At 40.3% G+C, this 24,921-nt stretch overlaps 1 protein-coding gene across 1 annotated transcript in view; it reads left to right on the top strand.

The window, feature by feature from the left end:
• The window catches only part of ASZ1 (ankyrin repeat, SAM and basic leucine zipper domain containing 1), a 47,880-nt gene extending 25,955 nt beyond the window's left edge, over nt 1-21,925 (top strand). The window contains exons 7-13 of the mRNA XM_015813555.1: nt 6,702-6,826; nt 7,479-7,554; nt 8,526-8,582; nt 16,191-16,303; nt 17,292-17,397; nt 21,047-21,160; nt 21,773-21,925. Of these exons, the coding sequence (XP_015669041.1) occupies nt 6,702-6,826; nt 7,479-7,554; nt 8,526-8,582; nt 16,191-16,303; nt 17,292-17,397; nt 21,047-21,160; nt 21,773-21,925 (744 nt within the window). The remainder of the gene's footprint in view (nt 1-6,701; nt 6,827-7,478; nt 7,555-8,525; nt 8,583-16,190; nt 16,304-17,291; nt 17,398-21,046; nt 21,161-21,772) is intronic.
• Nucleotides 21,926-24,921: the final 2,996 nt, after the last annotated feature.

Here is a 24,921-nt window from a genome sequence, read left to right as displayed (position 1 = left end):
GCCGGAAACCACAGCCACTCGGTCTTGGACGGGTTGAGACGAAGCCTGTTCCTCCCCATCCAGACTCGCACGGCCTCCAGGCACCGGGACATCACTTCCGCGGCATCGTTGGGGTGGTCCGGGGTGGAGATGTACAGCTGGGTGTCATCTGCGTACTGATGAAACTCCACCCCGAAACCACGGATGATCTCACCCAGTGTCTTCATATAAATGTTGAACAGGAGAGGCGAGAGGACCGACCCCTGTGGTACCCCACAAGTGAGGCGCCTCGAGGTTGACCTCTGCCCCCCTGCCAACACAAATTGTGTCCGGTCCGAGAGGTAGGAGAACCACCGTAAAACGGTGTCCCCCAACCCCAACCCCCCTAACCAGTGCAACAAGATACCATGGTCGATGGTATCAAAAGCCGCTGAGAGGTCTAACAGGACCAGGATAGAGGAACAGCCTCTATCCCGAGCCCTCCAGAGATCATCAACCCACGCAACCAATGCCGTTTCTGTGCTGTGCCCAGGCCAGAAGCCGGACTGGCGCGAGTCTAGATAGACAGTTTCTTCCAGGTGCTGAGGGAGCTGTCGTGCCACCACACTCTCAACAACCTTCGCAAGAAAACGAAGGTTGGAGACAGGCCGGTAGTTGGCCAAAGCAGCCGGGTCCAGGGAGGGCTTCTTGAGGAGGGGCCTCACCACAGCCTCTTTCAAGGCAGCTGGCAAGAACCCCTCACTCAAAGAAGCGTTGACGATTCCCTGGAGCCAGCCTCGTGTAACCTCCCGGGAGGCCAGTACCAGCCAGGAGGGACACGGGTCCAGTAAACATGTGGTGTTCAGCCGTCCCAGCATCCTGTCCATGTCCTCGGGGGTCACAGGAACAAACTCTTCCCACAAAACGGACTCAAGACCTGCCTCCATTGGCCCACCTGAACTAGTCCAATCGGAGGCTAACCTGGCCCGGATCCGATCGATTTTGTCATGCAGGTAACACCCAAATTCCTCTGCCCGACCCTGCAAAGGGACATCCCGGACCCTCTGATGAAGGAGGGAGCGGGACACCCTAAACAGGGCGGCAGATCGGTTACCTGCAGACGCGATAAGAGCGGAGAAATAGTTGCGTTTCACCGCTCTTATCGCTACTAGGTAAGTCCTTNCCCGCCAGGTCCACCTCCCCCTCCGATACCAAATCATAAATGAGGGGGGCTTTATTAACCGTGGACCTGGCGTTACACAGCATCAGCCGAAAGCCCAGGCCCTGAGATCCTAAACCCCCTAGGTTGCAAGAAGAGCCATGGGGGCCGGAGCGCGCCACAGCTCGTAAACAGCGGGTGCGCCCTCCCCTAGTGTGATATGTCCCTCTGCTCCCGCCATATCTACCCCTCCCATACACAGTCTTAATGGAATTGCCCTCTATTAGGCAGACCCTCCCCCCCTCCCCAATTCCAGGACCTACGCCCACCTCGCCGAGGCCTTCAGCCGGCCTGGGAGAATTAATTTCAGTTTGCCCAACCCTCTCCCTGGAACCCCCTAAAACCCGGACTAAAAATTTGATTAAAAATCCCCTTAGGTTGCGTTTTGACGGTTTGCTCTTCGAGCCCCATGGCCGAGGGGTCTGCTCTACACATTTCCCCCTCTCCCCCTGATCCTGGCAGCCATTTGCAAACTGCTACAGGAACGAGCGGAGGTAATCTTCGTGGCTCCGTATTGGCCTCAGAGACCCTGGTTCGCTGACCTTGTGAACCTCTCCCGTTCTCCCCCATGGAGGATTCCATCGGATCGCGTATCTCTCCACCAGGGGTTCTACGACACCCGGAACCCCAATGGCTACAGTTAGCTGCCTGACACTTGAACACCGGATCATGACCCAGGAGTCGTTCTCGGCTAGAGCGATTTCCATGATTCAGGCATCTCGCTGGCCGGCGACCAATCGCATCTATGACTCCACATGGAGGAATTTCTGCCATTGGTGCAAAAAGCGGCAATTGGATATCTCGGACTTGACAATTCCACAGATCTTAGAATACTTCCTAGACAGCCTTGATAAGGGCTTAGCCCCTAATACCATCCGTAGGCAGGTTGCGGCCCTATCAACCTTACTTACCTGTGCCAATTCAGTCCCTTTGGCCCAGCATCCCAAGATACGCGCCTTTCTCAAGGGCGCCACCAACACTAAGCCACCCGTGGTACACAGGTATACCTCTTGGAAATTACCTTGGGTCCTACGGGCCCTCATCCGACTGCCGTTTGAGCCTCTCACAACTAGTGCTCTACAGTCCTTATCCCACAAGGTCGCCTTCCTGGTCGCCATCACGTCAGCCAGGCGCATTTCTGAGCTGGCTGCACTTTCTTTTTTTTCAAACAAATTTTATTGGTTTTTTAATTTTTACATCAGAATGCTCACGAAAACACCGTGGTGAAGGGGAAATCAATCATCCAAAAACAAAATCATACATATATAACTGAAGTTAGTACATTAAAGATTTCCCTCTCTATTTCCCTCACATGATATAACAAATTTAGTTTAATCCATTTCTTCATAAAATTCAGTCAGTCCAAAAAATCATCATCCTGCTTTTAAGCTTCACTAATTTCAATTGACATATTGAAATTCATCTTAAATAAACATATTAATAAAACTTCGGGTATCTCTTCTACAACATACATAGTATTCCAACAATAACATTCTAATATTTTCACATATATTCCATTTCTTAATTTAATTGGTTATTGGTTAATACCCTTTCTTCTCTTATCGTAAACTCTCTAGTTCTTCTATTACAAAGTAATTTTCTATATAACCAGAATAAAAAATAAACATTTCAACCCATTAAATAAAGTTTAAATCTCAACCAAAATAATTATCATGTCTAAAACAAACATATCATTACACAAATTATCATTTTACTAATTTCACATACTCAGTTAATTGTCAAATCAATCCGAATCTCTAAAGCCTTTTTGACCTAATAAGTGAGATTTTAAATCACATTTTTAAATCTAACTCTGGCTTTTTTTCTGTGCCAAACTGGTTTCCATGATGAGCTGGCTGCACTTTCGATCAGGGATGACCTCTGTATCTTCCACCGGGACCGGGTGGCCCTTCGATTGGATCCCACATTCGTGCCGAAGGTCAACTCTCTTTTTCATAGGGCCCAGGAGTTTGTTTTGCCGGATTTTTGTCCTAATCCTTCCCATGACTTGGAGCGGCAGTGGCACACGCTGGATGTCCGCAGGGCACTACACCAATACATCAAGGGAACGGCGTCCTTTTGCAGGTCTGAGGCCCTCTTCGTTTCTTTTCACCCTGCCTCTCTGGGACAGAAGGTGTCTGCCTCCACTATAGGCAGGTGGATCAGGGCTTGCATTGCGGAGGCATACCAGTCGTTTTCCCTGCCAGCTCCAAGTCATGTCACGGCTCATTCCACTTGCAGTGCTGCGACCTCTGCTGCATGGGCTACTCAGGCGTCCATTGAAGAAATTTGTAGGGACGCGACATGGTCTTCGCCTTCCCCATTTGTTAGACATTATAAAATAGACCGCTTTGCTTCTGCGGATGCCTCCTTTGGTCGGAGGGTCCTTCAGCAGGTGGTGTCTGGGGATGTGGACCCGGCCTTGTCTGTTTCCCTCCCATTGGGACAGTGAGGCTTTGGTATGTCCCATTGGTGGATTCTCCATCTCCTGTGTTGGAGAAGGGGCGTTGTCTTACCTGAACGCCTTTTCTCAGCACGGAGATGGAGAATCCACTCCCACCCCTTAGGGTACGTAAGGCCAGGGTTAGGGTCTGAGAGCCAACACCTTCAGACTGTTGTCAGCTGCTTTCGCCCTCGTCCAGATTGGGTTCTCCTAGCCCAGCAGGGGGCGTGACAAGTTTGGCTGACTTGGTCTCAAGGGCAGGAAGACAGAGCAAACCCATTGGTGAATTCTCCATCTACGTGCTGAGAAAAGGCGTTCAGGTAAGACAACACCCCTTTCCATTAAAATACTAATTAAAGCAGAACAGAAAACAGGAACAATCAACTTAGTATGAAAAGATAAAAAATGCATGAATTAATTATGTCTGAAAATAGACTGTACACATTTGACATTTTATTAGGGAATTGTTCTATTAAAAATAAGGTATAAGTAAGGGATTTGGACAAGAAAGGCAAAGATGGTTTAATAGATAGAATAGGTAATTGACAGTTTAACAAATGGATTTATTTTAAATACTCATATAGATCTATCTTCTTTTACTGGGGAAAAACTATAGATTCAATTTAGTGGTGTATTCCCTTTTTGTGTGTGTATTTTCAAGTTATTGGGTTCAAGTGACTATCTGGACAAGTCCCTGCTGGTTTTTTGACAACATTTTCAGAAGTGTCCCAAAGGTGTTTTTTTCAAATCCCAAAAAAGACCCAACAGGAGCTCCTCCATAGCAGACAAAGAAGAGAACAACAAACAAAGCAACATTGTTATTCCATACATTGAAGGAATATCTGAAAAAGCTCAGAAAGATTTTCATCCAACACAATATACATGCACACTTTAAACCCAAAGTACACTAAGGCAGAAGCTTGTCCACCACAAGGATAAAACACCTAGACCAGGTGTTCCCAACCGGGGATGCTTGCACCCCCTGGGGGTGTGAGATGATTATTCCAAAGGGTGCGAAAACTCGAGTTTTCAAAATTATAATGTATATGCATAATTCGTTGGTGTTATTTCAAACTTTTGTAACAGGTGCGAGAATATATCAGAAACTGAAAAATATCTGGAAAATACGGCTTGAAGCTTAACACCTAAAAAACCAAGATCATGGTCGTCAGCACACAACCCCGTTAATTTACTACCAATAAATTCAGAAGGAATACCATTAGAAAAAGTTGAAAGGATCACGCACCTCGGTTCTAATTTACATGAAAGCTGGGACATGACCACTGAAGTAAAGACAAGGATAGAGAAAGCTCGAACAGCATTCTTCAGAATGAAAAAGGTCTTCTGCAGTCACGAGATAAGCCTAAGATTGAAAATCAGGCTTGTCAGATGTTATATTTTTTCTATCTTGCTCTATGGAGTAGAGAGTTGGTCTCTGACAGAAGGCCACCTGAAGAGACTAGAAGCATTTGAAATGTGGATTTACAGGTGGCTGTTACGTATAAGCTGGCTTGACAAGATCAGAAATTAAATGATAAGCCGCCTGGGAAAGCCAAGGGAAATCATCAAAACAATTAAAAAACAAAAGTTAGAATATTTCAGATATATGATACGACACCTAGAAAAATACGGCATACTCCATTTAATCCTCCAGGGAAAGATTGAAGGCAAACGAGGTCCAGGCAGAAGAAGAACATCATGGCTTCAAAATCTAAGGGACTGGTTTGGACAAAACTCAGCAGCACTTTTTTGTGCAGCTGCTGATAAAAACAGGATCGCCAACATGATCACAACGTCCGATAATGGATATGGCACAAGAAGAAGTTCTAGGGGTGCAGGGTATAGAAAAGGTTGGGAGCTACTGAGCAATGTGATATATGCAGTACAATACATGTATAGAGACATGTATAGATCTATACATTGGAAAAACAAATGCATGGCACTACATAGAAGAAACCCATCAGGACAAGATTCAGCCGTCCATCTTCATTTAAAAGACAAAGGTCACTGTTTTGAAGCAGCCAAATCCCCATTCTGGATAAAGAGCACTGCTGGTTTCAAAGAGGCTAGCTACATTAAGATTGAACAGTTCTCTCTCAACAGTGGGGGAGGGATACGATACCACCTATGTCATGTTTACAACACAGTCCTATTAGCAGTTCCAAGAAAGTTCCGCACCCATCTCCACTATTCAGGTGACCCTGATGGTGCAAATAAACCTACAAGTGACCTCAACGACTCTCAGAAAGAGTGCTAACAATCAAATGACTGCAAGGAATATAAATCCTTCCATCCTCCACCATTCAGTCAAAACTGAAGAAGCTTATTGGATGAGAAGCAAAAACGTCTTCAAGGAAAGACAAAGTCCAGTTGCTTTTTTGAAAAAAAGCACCTTTGGGACAAACATGACCTGGATGACTGACAGTCTCCATAGACATTTTCAAAAAGTGCTTGCCACTGGCTTCCTCTCTTGCTGAGAGATAGTGACTGGTCAAAGGATCACTCAGCTATCTAATTTCTAGCTGGTACTTTAACTGCTGCTCCAAACTTGCTACTTTATTTCCAATAAGTGTTTTAAGTATCTGCATTCTGTTTCTTTATATGGAATACAAAGTACTTAATATTCCCATTAAATAGTTTATATCCCATTTTTCAAAAGAAAATGCAGGACATTTAAAAATGCTTAGATTGGGTTGCCATAAACGTTTCTATAGTTCTGTTTTCTCTGAAATAATGCTTCCAAGCATCTCAAAATATTTTGTTTTCACAGGCTAAATTTACTGAAATTCATTACATAGGGTTAACCTGTATATTCATATATCCCTAAAGAAACCATTTTTAATGTTTCCTATAATAAGCATGGTTTTCCTGATAGTTTATCAGTTCAATAAATCTTTTAATTTAACATCTTGGAATTGAGAATTGAGAAATAATTTCAGATAATTTTATTGAAAAGATAAATTAGCAGAAATTTTTGTATTAGAAACTCATTTTCACTGTTTCAATGAATTCCCAATTTCTTTTGTTTTAGAATGAACATGTATAAAAATGGTGAAAATGGTTTCCTGTGATTTTTCGTAGCTTTTCAGTTTACTTTCTTTGACGGCAAGTCCTTTCCAAAAAAAGTTCCAGAACCTGACTAAAGAAGAACCTATTCACAGATTTATAACTACAGTTCCAGATGCCCTTAAAAGCCATAAAAGCAGGTAGTACCTCAGACTTCAATACTTATGTTTTGAAAGTTGTGTTCTAATTTAAATCTTTGTTCTAGAGTAGAAAAACTGCTGTTAGGCCTGAAATGGACAATTGTTTAGGTCTTCTATCAAAAGTCCTATGAGCTACAGTTTTGCACTGCTAGTTTGTGCTTGGATGTTTAAATTGATATAGAGTCTTTGGAAATTAAGGATCTATGCATACCTTAATGCTGGATTATTTGGAACATAATCATCAATTGTTTGGAACATAATCATCAAATGTACCATGTAATAATTTACCTGACATGCATCAAATTCTTTTTTACTTTTGGAAGAAATTAATACAGATATTATAGAGCATGAATTTTTAAATTCCAACATAATTTTATGTAGAATCAGATTTGAACTAGATCCAGTATTTCAGAACAAGTACGTACTTTCAAATGGTCTGTTCACTGTAATGGAAATTTTACAGCCCAATATTTAGGGCTTTTTTTTGTCTTTCTGTGTATTTAAAATGTAGACAAATATATTTTAGTATCTGTAAAATGGATTAATAATAGCATGTCTTTCTTTGAAACAAATAATTTAATTTTGGTTTAAAGCATTTATTAAAATTATTTATATATTTTAAAAGAATAATTGAATCAATGCATGTGAAAAGTTCCTATGCAGCTTTTAGTGACATGGAAGTCTTTCTACATGGTCTTGAACTTGAACACATAACAGAATTACTGAAGGTAAGATTTCTTTATTGAAAACATATGGGTGCAGTGAAATCTCAAATGGATTATTCAGGGTGGGGATAATTTATTGCCATTATATAATAACATGAGCTACATAATTTGTGTGAGAATTTGCATCATTTGTAATATTTAATAATTATATTGATATGAAAGAAACCCAGTTTAATCTAGTAGTTAAGGCATCATACTAGAAAGCAGGAGACTGAGTTTAAGACTGCCTTAGCCATGAAAACCAGCTGAGTGAGTTGGGACAATCTCTTCTCACAGAGTTGTTATGGAGAAATTAGGAGGAGGAAGATGTGTTGGATATGTTTACCACCTTGAGTTATTTGTAAATAAAAAGGGTGGGATACAAAATAAATAATGTCATTTGTTTAATGTCATAATGTACAAGATATAAATAATTGTGCTTCCTTATTTTAAATGCCATACCTATTGATTGCTTTAGGTGCAGTGGATACCCCAATAGTGGACTCTCTTATTTTTTGTAGTTTGTATTATTTTTTATCAGGCCCACTAAATTGAAGCTTTATAGTAATATATTACTGTACAATTCAAAATGTCACTGCTTAGGTTTAATCCAGAAGTTCAAGAATTCATGTGATTAACTGTTCATAATATTCTGACAGATGTAAATTAAAAGTAGCTTCTTTTCTGTGTTCAAGGAAAGATTCTCCCTGCCAGCTTCCCACAAGGAAACTCATGGGGAAGCCGGCAGGAAGTTGGAAGTTGTTGCCACTGTTTTTTTGCCCACCTGTGCTCATTCTGTTTCTCTGTTTAGATGAGGAAATATTTCTGAAATGATGACCCAATATTGTCTAATGCAAATTAAAAATGTATTCTGAGCTTGTTTTTCTGTGTTCATTGTGAAAATAATTGAAATTTAATAATAAAGTGGGTTACTGGCCTATATAATAGGATCTTGGCCCAAAGTATCTCTGGGAATATACTTTCATCTCTTATAGGAGAGAGAAATACCTTTAAGACAGCTTTTGACAATGGGAAAAGAAGACTTAATAAAGGTTAGCCTATTCATTTATTGTATATTTGCTCTTATGACAACAACAATACTGCTCTTTTAAATTTTAATTCTGTATTTTTTTCACTTCATAACAATTTTCAACATGATTTGCATTTTATTTTGAGAAAAGTAGTATCTTCTGTTTAACTTATTTGAATCTCTAATTGTTCCCTTTTTTTACAAAAAAAGGTTAGGCTGGACATATGCTTTAATAGGAATTAGTGTTATACAAAGGGTCTGTTGATATTTGTAACTTTATCAGTACAAGATGTTTTGCAATTCTCAGTTGAAATGATTGGTAATGTGAGTAAAATGGAGAATGTTCATTAAGTTAATATATATGTCAATGTTGTGACAAACTGAACTGAAGCCATTTTCATTTTGTCTTTGTTGCCACATATTTAGTTAGAAGAAGGAGGGGGATGTGTAGTTTTCAGTTAGCCAAAACATTTCACATGTATGAGAACCAAGGTCATTGCTGATAACATTTTGGCGGGCTGGAGCAGCTGGGAGGAGTGCCTGCATTTTCAAACAATTGGTGAATGTGATTTATGACAGCAATTTGGGATGGGAAATGAAACTTGCAACTTTGTAATCAAGGGGAGGGGAATTTAGTCTTGGGTTCACCATTGTATGTGCTGTTATGTTGTAACCAAATAAAAATGTTCTTTAAGGAAGAAATGCTTGCCTTGAAGTTCTTTTAAATGGTCTCATCTATGGGAACCATGACATTAACCCAAGACTCCAAACTATTTTAATACCACAGGGTCCTGAGCTCCGGTTGTCTACCTGAAGCCTTGGGAGTACAACAAAGACTCAGGGAAGATTCCATGATCGAGAAAAAGGAAGAGCCTATTACTAGCCTCGAAGCTACAGCAACCACATCAGCGGATAGGGTGCAGACCATTGTCCTGATAGAGAGTGTGACTTCTGTGACTCCGGCAATTGGCGCGAGACCAAAGGAACGTGAGATCCAATTGGAGCCATTATTGCTGTCGGAGGGAGTCCTATCTATTGGTGACACTTGGCGTGCACAGGCAGCCCAAGCAAAGAGGAGTTTAATAAAGGCCGTGGAAGCTGAATTTCCACTAACTGCTTCCCACGAACCGCGCTCTCCTGATTGAAGAGGGGCCAAGCGACTGGCATCTTGTGTTCTGTCCCAGCCTACGTGAGTCCTTGTTATGCTCACAAGGAGAAACCCCTGTTCCAAGAAACAGGCAGGAACCGCAAGAAAAAAACCAACCCCTTTATTCTCACAGACCTGAGTCAATGTCCAAGGCAAACAGACACAGTCCACACAAACTCGGTCCTCAACACAAACTGTTGCCTTTGGCAACCAGCACCTCCCACATCTTCCCTTTTATAATTCAGCCAAGGCGTGGCTTCCTAATGCCTTCTTTGCCTTTGGAGCCCCCCCCCTCCATTGAATTCCTCTGTTCTACTTGCTTATCTTGCCTACAATTTCGTGCATCCTGGATTTGTCCCAACTGTTCTTCATCACTCAGGCTCCCAGCACAGCTGTGTCTCAGCCTGAGCGCGAGTAGAGGGGCCAGGCTCCTCGTCCGACTGTAAGTCTTGGAGCTCCTCAGAGCTTTCCTCTGACTCTGATGTCACTCCAGGCCTCTCCTCCTCATCTGATTCCTCAGACTCAGCTGCCGGATCTACTGGCTGGCGAGGAATCACAACACCTTGGGATGAATCGGGTGAATGGAAATATCTGACTGCGATCCGAAGCCAGTCCGTTGAGTGGTTAAGAGAGAAGTTTGAAAGACTGGAGGTGGGAGGAAAGGAGCAGGTCACCCGTCAGTTACTTTCCAGTGAACGGGATGACAGATGCCCCCTAGACCGTCCACAATCCAGGCGAAGTCCCAATCCCATAGCTGGGGCCGAGCTGCCTCCTACAACCAAAGCCATCAGCTTTAACTTCGAGTCCAGTGTGGAAGCAAAGGCCAGACCGCCGTCAGCGGCGTGATATCCCTGACCATCAGCGGCAGCTGACCAGCCCTGATCGCCATCAACACTATGCTAGTCGTGACCATCAACAGCGGTATGTCAGCCTCGATCGGTACCGATGCTATGTGAGCCCTGACCGATACCCACGCCAGATCAGCCCTGAACGCTATCGGCATAGAGCAAGCCCGATCGCCGCCGATACCCAGATAGCCCTAATAGATATCCACATCAGGATATCGGTACCAGGCCAGGCCAGACCATCATCATTACAGACTTAGTCCCAAGCGGCACCCCTGGCGACTCAGCTCCAGATGTCACCAGTGCCACACCAGTCCAGGAACCCTGCCAAGAGCTAATCAAGCAGCGGGACTCCCACAGGATCAATTGCAACAGTATGGATTGCTACAGGCTCTCTTAGATCGGCAACAACCCGTAGCAGCCCCTGGCGAAAGGGCGAGTATTTACCAAATTAGACCTAAAAAAGGCATATTATCGCGTGAGAATAAGAAGGGGATGAATGGAAAACTGCCTTTAACAGCCCCCTGGGAAGTTATCAGTTTAAAGTCATGCCTTTTGGATTACAAGGAGCTCCTGCTGTATTCATGCAGCTGATCAACCAGGTGCTGCACGATCATTTGTATAAAGGGGTTTTGGTTTATCTTGATGACATCTAAATCTATACAGAGACTGTGGCAGAACATATGATTTTAGTACGAGAAGTGCTCAAAAAACTGCTGAACGCAAAACTCTATGCAAAACTCCCAATGCGAATTCCATTAGGCACGTTTGGATTATCTGGGTTACACAATATGCAGCAAAGGAATAGAGATGGACCCAGCTAAAGTGAAAGCTGTAATCGAATGGCAGCCTCCATGAACTCGAAAACAACTTCAGAGCTTTCTAGGATTTGTTAATTTCTACCACCAATTTATCCCCTCATTTGCTGAGATTGCTTTGCCCATCACTGAACTGTTAAAAACTGGCTAAGATGGGGGTAAACCACGACCAGGCAAACCCCTATGCTGGTCGTTAGAGTGCCAGACTGTGATGACCCAGGGCACGGCACAGAGGCAAAACAGTCAACTGGCAGTTCAAACCGCCATTATTTGCTCCAAATTTTCCCCAAATGCTCCCACATTTCTGGCAAGCCGCAGAACAAAGTAAGACACACCTTCAGCCTCTGGTTGCAAGTAATTTTTTAACTCTTCAGGCAGGAAAAGTATGTGTATGGAACAAGCTGGTTTCAACTCACACACAGATTAGAAGAGTAATTTACTCAAGGCCACGTAGATAACAAAGAAAGAAACATACATCCAAAATCTAACGAGTCTGTGGAAATTACAAACTTGCCTGAGCAGTTTCAGAAGAGAATCCAAAATTCAGTCTGGGGTCTTTGAACACCAAATCAAGTTTGTCAGCCAGTCCAATGGTCAGAGTTTCAGGGTTTCCAAGTAGAAATCACAACACAGAACAAGAGATCAGAGAGTTGTTTCCAAGATCAGCAACGGCACTTAAACCTCCAAGACTTCAGTGTTTGTTCCCGACAAATGCCCCTCCCCACAGTGTCTCCTTAAGTCTCAATCTCCAGGTGTGCCTTGTGGAGAGGGGCGGGGCGCTTTCCTCCCAAGTAGTTGAGCCTGCCTGCTTTGTTCCCTCCTTCTCTCCACTCTCCTTGCTCTAGGATCAGGAGGGGGTGGCCCTTGTTTATCATCTGAGCTCTGTCTCACATGTTCATCCTGTCCCAATCCTGAAAGGCCCTGGCCTACCTCAGCCTGCTCTTTCCCACATTCCTCTTCCCCATAGACACCTCTCCCTTGTTTTCTGTCGGCTCCAGTTCCAGCTCATTTTCCTCAGCAGATTCAGGCTCCGACGGGGGACATGACAGACTGCTTTTGAGAACTTAAAACGACTGCCACTGAACCAGTTCTCAAACACCCTCATCCTGAAGAGCAGTTTATCATTCAAGTTTATCAGCCACAGCAATGTGGCTGTGGGGGCAGTCCTATTACAAAAAAACCTGAAAGGAGAATTACAACACTGCACGTACACTTCAGAAAAACTCACTGACACAGAATGGAGATGGGCTGTCTGGGAGAAAAGTTTTTGCAATCCAATGGGCTTTATTGACTTGGCGTCATTTTCTAGAGGGGAACAAGGTGCCTTTTGAGGTTTGGACTGATCACAAGAACTTGAAAGCACTGAAAATTCCACGCAAACTCTCTCCCAAACAAGTTCGCTGGGTGCAATATTTTAACCGTTTTAACTTTATCCTGAAATATATACCGGAATGGAAATTTTTGGGGGGCTAATGCCCTCTCTAGGTTACCCCAATATAAAAGCCAACGTGAACAAATTATAAACCCTATTATTCCACCATCACAAATTATTTCTCAGATAAACCCTAGAAAGCAACAACATGTGAGGTCACCTAATCCAGGTGATCCATTAATAGAGAAATTAAAACAAGAACTAAAAAATGATCAATGGTTCAAGGAGAATCAAACCATCTTGATTCATAGGGATAGATTGGCTTGGAAAGGGGGGAAATTATATTTGCCTGAACTGCTCAGGCTCCAAGCACTCCAACGCAGCCATGACGTTAAGCAAGCTGGTCACATTGGTTATTTAAAGACACTACATTTAATTCGAAGGGAATTTTGATGGCCAGGCTTAAAGAAAGATATGGAGAACTATGTAAAAAGTTGTGCAGTCTGTGCTACCATGAAGAGGATCCCAGGAAAGCCTCCTGGGCTATTACAGCCTGTTGCAGATCCTTCTCAGCCATGGGAAGAGATTGCTATGGATTTTATTGTTGAATTACCGGAGAGTAGAGGAAATACGGTAATATGGACTGTGATTGATCTTTTTTCAAAGCAAGCTCACTTCATAGCATGCTCAGGCCTCCCCTCTGCCCAGAAACTATCCATATTGTTTCTCAAGCATATTTACCGGCTACACGGTGCGCCAAAATGAATAATTTCTGACAGGGGAGTTCAATTTACGGCCAGATTCTGGAGAGATTTCCTCAAACTGATTGGTTTTACACAAGGACTGTCATTGGCTTTTCATCCCTCTACGAATGGGGCGGCTGAAAAAGCAAATGCAATGGTGGAGCAATATCTTAGGTACTATGTGGATTACCAGCAGACAAATTGGACTGATCTCCCTTTTGCGGAAGTAGCCTACAACAACACAGTACACAGCAGCACCGGACTTACGCCATTTAAGATAGCCACTGGAAGGGATTTTATTCTGATGCCTGAATACCCCTAGGAGCCCCCTACTTCTCAAAAGTTAGATCAGTGGGTATCTGCTTGGAGGAGTGTTTGGGACAACACAAAGAAAGCTTTGACAAAAGCCTCAGAGATTTACAAAAAGCAAGCAGATAAGAAAAGAGCACCTCAGAAAACTTTCCGGGTGGGAGAAAAGGTTTATCTTTCTACAAAGTATTTAAGACTAAAATTACCTAGCAAAAAATTAGGACCAAAATATTTAGGACCATTTCCCATAGTGCGAATCATAAACCCAGTCACTGTGGAATTAAAATTCCCTCGTCTTTTAGGAAAGATCCATCCAGTGTTCCACTGCAGTCTGTTAAAACCTTTCAGAGAATCAACTCTAAGACCCCCCTCCTAAAAAAAGCACCTAGCCCACTTGTGGTGGCTGGAGAGACTCATGAAGTAAAGCGTATCCTTAATGCTAGATTATACAAGGGAAAATTGCAATATTTAGTGCAGCGGAAGGGATATCCGTTGTCAGAAGCCACCTGGGTGAAAAGTACTGATGTGAAAGCTGACAGACTGATTTACAAATTCTATGATAAACATCAAAGTAAACCGAGAGGGGATTCTTAACTGTTATTCTTGTTTGATTTGCAGGATTTCTCCTTTGTTTTAAGGGGAGCTGAATGTCAATGCTATGACAAACCAAACTGAAGCCATTTTCATTTTGTCTTCATTGCTACATATTTAGTTAAAAGAAGGGGGGTGTAGTTTTCAGTTAGCCAAAACATTTCACATGTATGGGAACCAAGGCCATTGTTGATAACATTTTGGCAGGCTGGAGCAATTGGGAGGAGTTCCCGCGTTTCAAACAATTGGTGAATGTGATTTATGACAGCAATTTGGGGTGGGAAATGAAACTTGCAACTTTGTAACCAAGGGAGGGGAATTTAGTCTTGGATTCACCCTTGTATGTGCCGTTCTGTTGTAACCAAATAAAAATATTTTTTAAGGAAGAAATGCTTGCCTTGAAGTTCTTTTAAATGGTTTCATCTATCGGAAGCATGACAATACATATATAAGCAAGGAAATGAAGTGTATAAAATGTGCTGCATTGCATCAGCATTATTTTGTGCAAAACTGATAGGTTCTTATTTACCTTATGTCAAGCATCAAACTCTGGCAGCTATGTGTCTGTGTTTCAACTTGCTTTTAGATAAAGTGGGGGAGGTGTTACTCTCAAGTGGGTAGATGGAGAAACAAAACTTTTTCGAGTCAGCTACAGACCGTGGGAGCCTGAAGCCTTGTCAAGGACACCAGAACAGGTGTGGATTTGAAGCAGATGGTTCCCATAATAAAGTGAACTTGTTGATGTGGATTACGTAAGACGTTGGAGTTTGGCTGGGAAAACTAAAGGACCCGCTTCGAAACCTCATCCTAAGAAAGCAGGCATAGAAGGCAGGATCTGAGGATTTCCCACTCAAATCAATAGGTTAAAAGAGCATCAAGCAAACCCCACCCCAACAGTTTACCTGGACAGTTCAAATGAGCCAATCCCTAGGTGTTAGGTCTGCTGTGGGAACAGAGCTGATAACGGAGTCTGTTACCATGCTTGTGAAGATGTTCTTGGGTCTTCGCATCTTTCTCTTCTGCAGCGAGAGATAAGCCAGATGTCCTTTCTCACCCCAGGTTGACATCAAGGGGGAACAGTTCAGAGAACAAGCAGATAGAAAAGGCAGAGAGGATACATTGTGGCTAAGCAAAAAGGAGAAAATATGTGTTCCCTTGAGCCTCCCCCCTCCCCCCAAGAGAATGACAGAACCCACAGAAAGAAGCCAAAAGGAACAGAACAGAACCACCCCTCCCTAACAAAGAAATGGGTTCTGACAGTTTAAGTCTGTGAATTGGTGTGGGAACCTCAGAGTTAGTTTTACTTCAACATAACCACGCAGTGTATTCAATAAACCAGAAGATTTTCACAAACAGATTTAATCTTGAGTTTTATTTAGATTCTCAAGTTGGATGTTGACAACTTACCTTATTCACATCTTGGAGATTTTAAAAGTATCATTTTTATTGACCAGAAGAATTGTTATTTTTAAATATGATTCAAAATAAATGTACCATACCTTTTTGCATCCTGTCTTTGTCGAGAAACAAATTAATTTTTTTATTTTTTTATCAAAAGAAATATCTATTGTTTTGTATTGCATTTTTTGTTGAATCTTATGCCACTTAGGGAAGTATTAAAATTTGCCTCTATTGATTAAAATTCATTATAAAACAGAAATGTACTATTTGCTCAGATGTGTAGTTTTTTATTTTATTCTTACCTTGATAACAAAATTACGTCAAGTTCAGAGTTCCCAATGCATAATTAATATCTGAAGGATTTGAATGTTTAAAATTCCTTAGAAATGTTTTTAAATTTTTAGATTGGCATCGAGAATACCAGAGATCAACAAAAAATTTTAGATGCTGTTAAAGAACTACATATAGAAGAAGTAAAGTTGGAAGAACTGTCTGCAGTGACAAATTTGGAATTCAGGTAAAATAGTGATAAAAAGAAAGATGAACCATCTATTTAACTAAAAATAGTAATAAAGATCTCATATTTAATAGTCAAATTATTATTTTGCAAAGATCTAGTGTGAAATACTAAAGCTTATGCCATTATAAATCAATTTATTTTTGTTTAGCTTTTTCTTTTGCAGCAAACTAAATATCTACTCCCTGGAAACTTTCTGAGTTTGCAATTAAGTTTTTTAAAAGTCTATTACAGTGAGGGGAAAAAGTATTTGATCCCCTGCTGATTTTGTACATTTGCCCACTGACAAAGAAATGATCAGTCTATAATTTTAATGGTAGGTTTATTTTAACAGAGACAGAATAACAACAAAAAAAATCCAAAAAAACACATTTCAAAAAAGTTATAATTTGATTTGCATTTTAATGAGTGAAATAAGTATCAATCAGCAAGATTTCTGGCTCCCAGGTGTCTTTTATATAGATAACGAGCTGAGATTAGGAGCATTCTCTTAAAGGGAGTGCTCCTTATCTCAGCCTGTTACCTGTATAAAAGAAGCAATCAGTCAGATTGTAAACTCTCCACCATGGCCATGATCAAAGAGCTGTCTGGTTTTTTTTGTTACTCTGTCTCTCACTGTTAAAATAAACCTACCATTAAAATTATAGACTGATCATTTTTTTGTCAGGGGGCAAACGTACAAAATCGGCAGGAGATCAAATACTTTTTATCCTCACTGTAACTCATTCATTTGTCAGAGCTGAGGATATTCATTCTCACATGACCTTAGAGTGAGCAGTGTCCTCACCCATTATGCATGTGCATAAAATAAGAGAATAAATAAGACTTCCTAGTTATTGTAAAAAAAATAAATAGTTTGATAGTAATTCCTTATCTGAAAGTAAATACTCCCTTTGCATCTACGGTAGTTGCAGTTATGAAAGTTAAAATTTTAAAGAATTTAGCTGTTTTAGTATAAATGAATAATTGTTTAACATTTTTGTTACAGTGGTGATGAATTTCTTTCCTTTCTTATGAAACTAAAAAGACAATGCATTCAACTTAAAACCTCTGTGCAGAATATTATTAATCAGTTTCCTACAGATGCTCATAAGGTACAATATTCATCTAAGTGTGTTTTTTCAGAACATCATTCTTTACTTAAGTAAAATGAATTAATTCTCCACAAGGGAATGGCTGTGGGTTGGACTTCTCTCTCCATATTAACACTGATTGAGACAGGCATTGGAGAAAGGAGCTGAAGTAGCACAATATTATGCTGCCCAGCCCAAAAGGGTACCATGGTTGATGATATCAAAAGCTATTGAGAGGTCAAGGCGAACAAGGATGGGTACACTGCCCCTTTCTACTCTCGCCAGAAATTTATTGTTACTTATTTATTTGCTAAATTTATTTGCTGCCTATCTTGCCTTGGGGCTACTCTAGAATGGCTTAAAACAATAAAAAGGAAGAATTGAAAAAGTAAACAACAGAAGTAAAATAATAGAATAAATTAAACAATGAAAAAGAAAATGAGAATATAGCACTATAACAAGATGGATGGGTGGAGAGCAGAGGGCAAGGGGGGGAGTGAAGTCTGCCATCAATCCAGCAGCCATCTCCAGTGGAGAACTCCCCCATTTGGCCCCCAGGCCAACCAGCAGAGCCAGGTCTTCAGGCTCTTGTGGAAGGATAGAGTGGGGGTAGATTTTATCCTAGAGAGTAAGATGTTCCAAAGGATGGGTGCTGTAGCAGAGAAGACTTTTCTTCTGGATCCTGATAGTAGGAGTTCTTTGAATGACAGGATCCAAAGTAGGCCCTCTCTGCCAGCACGAGTAGGATGGGCTTGTCCTAGCAGGATGAGAAATCATCCACAAGCAAAACTAATGCCATTTCTGTCCCATACTCAGGCCTGAAGCCCAACTGAATGGGATCCAGTCTGTTATCTTGTACCAGGACAGTGACATCAGAAAATATATTGTTAAATGAACAGTAAAACTGCACATTTATGGTAACAGTTTATAGTCCTGTGGAAGAGCAGTATGTGAAGGGAAAATGTCAGTTTGGACACATGCCAGGCACTATCCAGAAAAGTATTTATTTTTCCAAGTGATTGGATCTGGAATTTCCATTGCTAAATGATGCAGTCCAAAGCATTTTGTCACCTGACTGCATCAGTTAATGCCGGCACTCCCCATTACCACTTAAGCAAGGATCCAAGGTCACTAAATGAGTGCCAGATAGGCTGGTAAGGCATGAGCGGATGGTTTCTGCCTGGGGAATGGAGGGTACATGAGTGGCCAGCACTAAGGGCTAGAGAAGGATCTAAGCAACTTACTGGAGAAATTTTGATCTTCCCTGCTAGCTTACTCATTTCCTTTGTTTGGAGGAAGCTGGCAGGGATGGTCTCAAATGACAATCATGTGACTGGGATGCTGCATCCACCCTAAGTGCAAACTGATTGCAATCACCAGGCCATGGGTGTACTGAGTGGCGAGAATTTCAGAAACCTGTTGTAAGTCTCCTTTGTCCTCTAACAGTTGCTGAATGAATGGTTGGTAAGTGAGGACTACTTATATTATTTTTTCTGTTGAAGAAGCTTAACAGTTTGCTTAAAAGAACACAGCGGGTCTTACCAACTTGAGATTCCATAAAGAAGCAAAAGATCTAAAAGAATTGAATTGATCACTTAGTATCACCTTGGAGTAGACCAGCATCTAGTCCACTTAACTTTTGAAGTACCAGGGCATGACAAATCACCAGACGTGATGTATTCTCCATTATGAAGAACTTGTTTGATCTTGGTAGTTCTGGGGAAGTCCTTGGTAAAAAGTTGTTTTCAGATGCATTATATTGGGATATTGTACTGCTTGTATCGTGATGATGATGATGATAATGTAATTCAAGAATGGAAACACACACCATTTTACAAAAAAGATGTTGAAACTTTGCAAAAAGTTCAGAGAAGAGCAACTAAAATGATCAAAGGTCTGGAGACTAAAACATGAAGAACAGCTGCAGGATTTCAGTATCTGAGGGGCTGCCACAAAGAAGAGGGCATCAAATTATTCTCCAAAGCACCAGAGGGCAGGAAAAGAAACAATGATTGGAAACTGACCAAAGTAACCTGGAATTAAGGAGAAACTTCCTAACAGTGAGGACAATTAACCAGTGGAACAGCTTGCCTTCAGAAATCATGGGCGCTTCATCATTGGAGGTTTTTAAGAAGAGACTAGATCAGGGGTAGGCAACCTTGGCTCTTTTATGACTCGTGGACTTCAACTCCCAGAATTCCTGAGCCAGCCATGCTGAGGGGAAAGGGAGAGGTTTCCAAGCTGAGCCATGCTGGCTCAGGAATTCTGGGAGTTGAAGTCCACGAGTCATAAAAGAGCCAAGGTTGCCTACCCCTGGACTACAGTCACTTGTCTGAAATGGTTTAGGTTCTCCTGCTTGAGCAGGGAGTTGGACTAGAAGACCTCCAAAGTCCCTTCCAGCTGCTAGTCTAGTCTATTCCTTTTTCTCTTATCACAACTTGGCATAAAAAAAGTTAAAGCCATAGTAGTAATAACTGATACGATTTGTCATTGACCACAGAAGGAATGCACCACATAAGGCTTACTTTTGTAAGGTGAAGCTAACACCTCAGCCTGAGCAGAGTACAATTCTTGCAGTAAAAATATTGCCCAAGTACCAGAGCAAATCGAAGTGAAATATACATATAAGATGAAAGTCAAGTTTTAAACCAATGGTAAAACAGTACCAGTCAGCATATACAACCATACCAGAAGATTCTCTGTGTGTAAGTAACAAGATTGAACATACCAGGAGATCAGCACACCAAAACAAACCATACAGACCAGACTAGAAAGTGATACCTGTAAAACAACATGACTGACAAGGTTACAATTACTCCTAAAATATAAGAATATACTAACACAAATACAGGTAGTCCTCGGCCTACGACCAGTGTTTAAGGTACTCCAAAGTTATGTCAGCCTTGGAAAGGGTGCTTTATGGCCTGTAAAGCACTTCCAACTGTCACAAAATGTCACATGATTGCAATTTGGTTGCTTGGCCACCTCTTCGCATTTTTACCTGTTGCAGAGTCCAGTCACGTGATTGTGATTTGCAGCGTTTTTTGCAGCGTTTTTTCCAATCATTGTAAAGGTGGTCATAAAACTCGAGGATTCGTGATGGAAATTCCAGTCCCTATTGTTATTGTAAGTTGAAAACTATTTTTAAATCTCTTCACACTGTTGGAATCTATCTGGCTATAGATCTGTTCTCAAGTGGAGAGATTTGTCAACATTTCATCTAAAAATCACCTTGATATGCATTACTTTAAACATGTCTTAAAATGGTCAATTCTCCTACAAGATGTAACACATCTTTTCCATGTTGCACCTCAAATCTCTCAAGTGGAGAGATTTGCCAAACATTTCATCTAAAAATCACCTTGATATGCACTTTAAACATGTCTTAAAATGGTCAACTCTCCTACAAGATCCTGAAACAGAGGATACCCCATACATTTGCCATTGCTTGCATATCAGCACAAAACCACACTCGTTAAGTAAACTTTATTGAGGATGGAAAATCCTATCCAAGATGTGGCAGGAAGCTTGTATGGGAGAGGCTTATCCAAAACCTCAACATGTGTATGCTCCTGTGTATTTTTCAACCAATAAAACTTTGCAATAGTAAAATTATACCAGTGGAATGCAGTTCATATGTAACTGTAAAGACATTTTTTTAATTTATTAGTTGGTTCTTGAATGGAGTCCACCACACAGTCTTGCTACAGTGTGTGAAGACCTAATTTTGAGTGCTGAAGATCTGACTGCAGAGGTGGTAAAACTAAAAATGCTCATGAATAAGGTACATATATCCCTTTATGAATAGAGTACGTATGATAATTACCAACAGATTTCTAAGTATTAGTTCGTTCAGGCAGTATGATTGTTAATGTTTTAATAATACTCTACCCACAGTCGCCTTGTGAGGTAGATGGGCGGTCTTCAAATTTGATTAATAAATAATGGATTAATAGATTTGGTATTCTAGAATTTGCCAGTATAGGAGTACATCCTAGCAGTCACAAGTGGGACTGCCAACTTCGTTAAGAAAAGCAATTGCTAAGTGAATGAACTTACTATATTTAGCTTTCCTTTACTTCACAGATCTATGAATGGTCACTAAATGAGAAAGTCAATAAACAGGACTACTTGTAAAAGCAAAATATGGGTAACTAAGAAAAAACAATAGGGATGCGGCCATGCAATTTGGAAACTCAGTAGTCTTTTCCTATTCAGAATTGCCAGTGAGCAGATACAGCAAAATTAATTAGGGCTTGCACATGCAATTACAATGCTGCCTTTCTGCTATTTACATAAAATCTGTGTCTATTTACAGAAGGCTAACTTAATTTTTCTGGAATACATTAGTATAGATTTCTAACATTTTTTCTTCTATTCAACACATTTTTATCAGCTCCAAGATGGGCAGAATGATGATCCTTGCCGAATGCAACCTTTGGTGAAATATGGCAGATGGAAGACAGCTTTTTTAAAAATAGCAGTACTAACTGTGGTTGGGTCTGGATGTGTTTTCTTTATTTTCAAGTTATCTCTAAAGAAAAATTGAATTAAAATAAGTTTTTATGTATAGTTGAATTATGTTCAGGATTTTCAACAATACAGGGTTAATTCGGGAGTTTATTTTTATGCCACCTTTATTATTTTTATAAATAATAAAACCAACATACCTAAAACACTTCCATCCTCCTATTTTTCCCACAACAACTGTCCTGTGAGGTGGTTTAGGCTGAGAGAGAATGACTGGATAAAGTCACACAGCTGGCTTATTGCAGTTGGTCCAATAACTAAGTAATACCCAAACCAAATAAAAAGCAACTTGTCGTTCAATATTTCTCAAAGAACCAATTTCCATCCTTACTATGAACAGGATTTGTAAAGAAGGACCAACTTTAACCAATGCAACTTTTGTTATTCCTTCAAAAGGAAAAGCTCTCTTCTAGTACGATTATTAAAAGTAGCATCTTTGCTATGCCATTTTCCTCCCTAACACATCTGTATACAGATATTCCTTTTAACAAATGGGTTACATGGCCACTTAGCTTTTTCATGAACTCAATCTTAGTACTCATGAGTAATATTTGGGACAAGTGTGAGCCAAGTGAAACTTGCAAACCTAAGCATATCTGAATAAGTGGAATCCATGGCCAATGGATTGGTCATGGCTTTGGCTGTTGCAGCATCACCTTGGACCAGATGACCTGGTAGTAGTAAAACTTCCTTATCACCACCCAGTTAGACTACTTGTAATGCACTCTACTTGGTGCTACCCTTTAAAAGTACTCGGAAACAATCATTGGTCCAAAATGCAGTGGCATGCATCACTACATTTGGTGGACTTCACATTGATTCCAGTTGATTTCCAGGTCCAACTTAAGGTAGTTTTATTGATAAATGAAGACCCTTATGGGTTGGTATCTGGGTACCTTCAGGACAACCTACTCCCATCAGTAACTTACACAAAAGAGAAATTGCTGTGAATCCTGCATTTTGAGATGTTTGGGGGAGTGTGGTGAAGTGATCTGTAATAGTGTCGATATTGTGGTACATCTTCCGTGAGAAAATCAGATTCTTTTGTTAGTCCTTTGGAAAATTTTGAAGACTGAATTGTTTTGGAAAGCTCCTAATGTTAATGTTTCTATGTTTATTTATTTGTACTTTATGTTGTATTTTTAAATTATTTTTGTAGTTGCTTATTTCTGCCTAGATGCTTTATGTAAACTACTGAACATCTCTTAATCACAACAGCGTAGAAATGTGATTAATAAGTATAAGAGATGGCGCTCATTATGGTATATAAAACGATGTGTGAATTCAGTTGACTGTTTAATCATTCAGCACTGCATATTCAAGCAATACATATGCCATAGCAGGTTCAAAGGCTTTCCACTGTTACCAAATAGTTTATGGATGGATAATGTGTTTTATACTAAAACCAACTTTCATGTGCCTTAGATTGGGGAATTGCAAAACCAATAGAGCATCTAACTTAAGAAAAAATTACAGTGTAAGAGAATGCCACTTTACCCAATAATAATCTCACCTCTTTTTGCCCTGAGGAAAGATTGATTATACAAACATTGTTTGGACATAGAACAGTATGTACTTCATGTTGGTCTTTTTGTATAGTATAGTAATGAGTTTTTTTCTCATAGAATTTGATACACTGGCCAAACTTGCAAACCTAATTTTCATGGCAATGATATTTGTGATGTTCTTGGCTGTGCTAGATGTTTTGACATCCTTAGGATTATAAATGTTTTGGGCTCTATTATTCTATGCCTTGATAAAATGGATGTGCAAAAAACTGGAAAGGGCTAAAATGTGGAAAAGTAACAAGAGTGACTGGAATCAAAAATCACATTTGTTTTTCCATTCATGTAATTCCTGGTTATTGTGTTGAAGCCTTCTGTTACACTTTTATTTGTACATAAACAGCTTTTTTCTATTTATTTTGCTAATAAAGTAGAAAGCCAGTTCTGTTAAGGAATACATATCAACTCTTTCATGAAAAAAATATAATGGAGGGGATATCTATTGTACCATACGTGATTTTGGCTTGTCTTTGGTTTTGGTTCATGTTTGCTTTTTGTTAATATGGTTTGATATGAGAAATACATTAAAAACATTGTGACGTTGAATTAAATACTAAAAACTTGCAAGTTCATGATCTTTGGATTCATGAAATACAGAATATAATCAGCAGTGTCCATTGGGAGGTAAAGAGTCTAGGTTGCAGTTGTAGCAAAACAATTGAAGCCCTATTTGCACATGTGTGTAACATCAACATCCACAAAACAAATGATAGTTCAAAGCTGCTGACCCAATTGCTTTTTTTTTTTAAATCCCGGCAACATTACCTCCAATGCCACTAAAGCTGATTCCTCATTAGAAAGGAATGGATGTAGGTCCTAAAGATTTGCTTTTTGCTGACAGTATGTAAAGGCATGTCCATTTTATAGTGGAAAATGGCAGCAGCAATGATGTCAGCTAATGCAAATATAAAAATATTGTTCCACTGATTTCCAGTACCTAAAATGACCACCAGCACTGGGTTTATTATAACCTAAAAAGTATTTTAAAATATAAATTTAGGGTCTGTAGATTAAAATAATTCTTTGCTTTGCCTGGACGCAATTATTAGGCAAGTTGTATTTTGGAGGATTAATTTTCTTATTGAACAACTACAGTGCTCTCGGTCAATCCAGAATGTTAATAAACCTCAAACATGAATATTTTAAAAAGTAAAAGTGAGGTTTTGGCTTTCTTAGGAGAATATATATGTGTGTACAATTATTGGGCAACTATTACTGTGGAGAATTACACAACTAAATGAAAAATGAAAATTTGTCCATCTCATTTATTTGCAACTTTTAAAGTGAGAATAATAACTCAAAATGTACAAATAAATATTTCTGGTATTTCAAAAAAAAATCAGTGACCAATATAGCCACCCTTTTCAATAACAGTCATAAGCCTTTTCTTTTCAATAACAGTCATAAGCCTTTTCTTTTCAATAACAGTCATAAGCCTTCCGTTCATGGA

The sequence above is a fragment of the Protobothrops mucrosquamatus genome, unplaced genomic scaffold (genome assembly GCF_001527695.2).
Source record: "Protobothrops mucrosquamatus isolate PMUCROS unplaced genomic scaffold, P.Mucros_1.0 scaffold167, whole genome shotgun sequence".
Classification (NCBI taxonomy): domain Eukaryota; kingdom Metazoa; phylum Chordata; class Lepidosauria; order Squamata; family Viperidae; genus Protobothrops; species Protobothrops mucrosquamatus.
The sequence above is the reverse complement of the archived record's forward strand: the minus strand, read 5'-3'. Positions and strand labels throughout refer to the sequence as shown.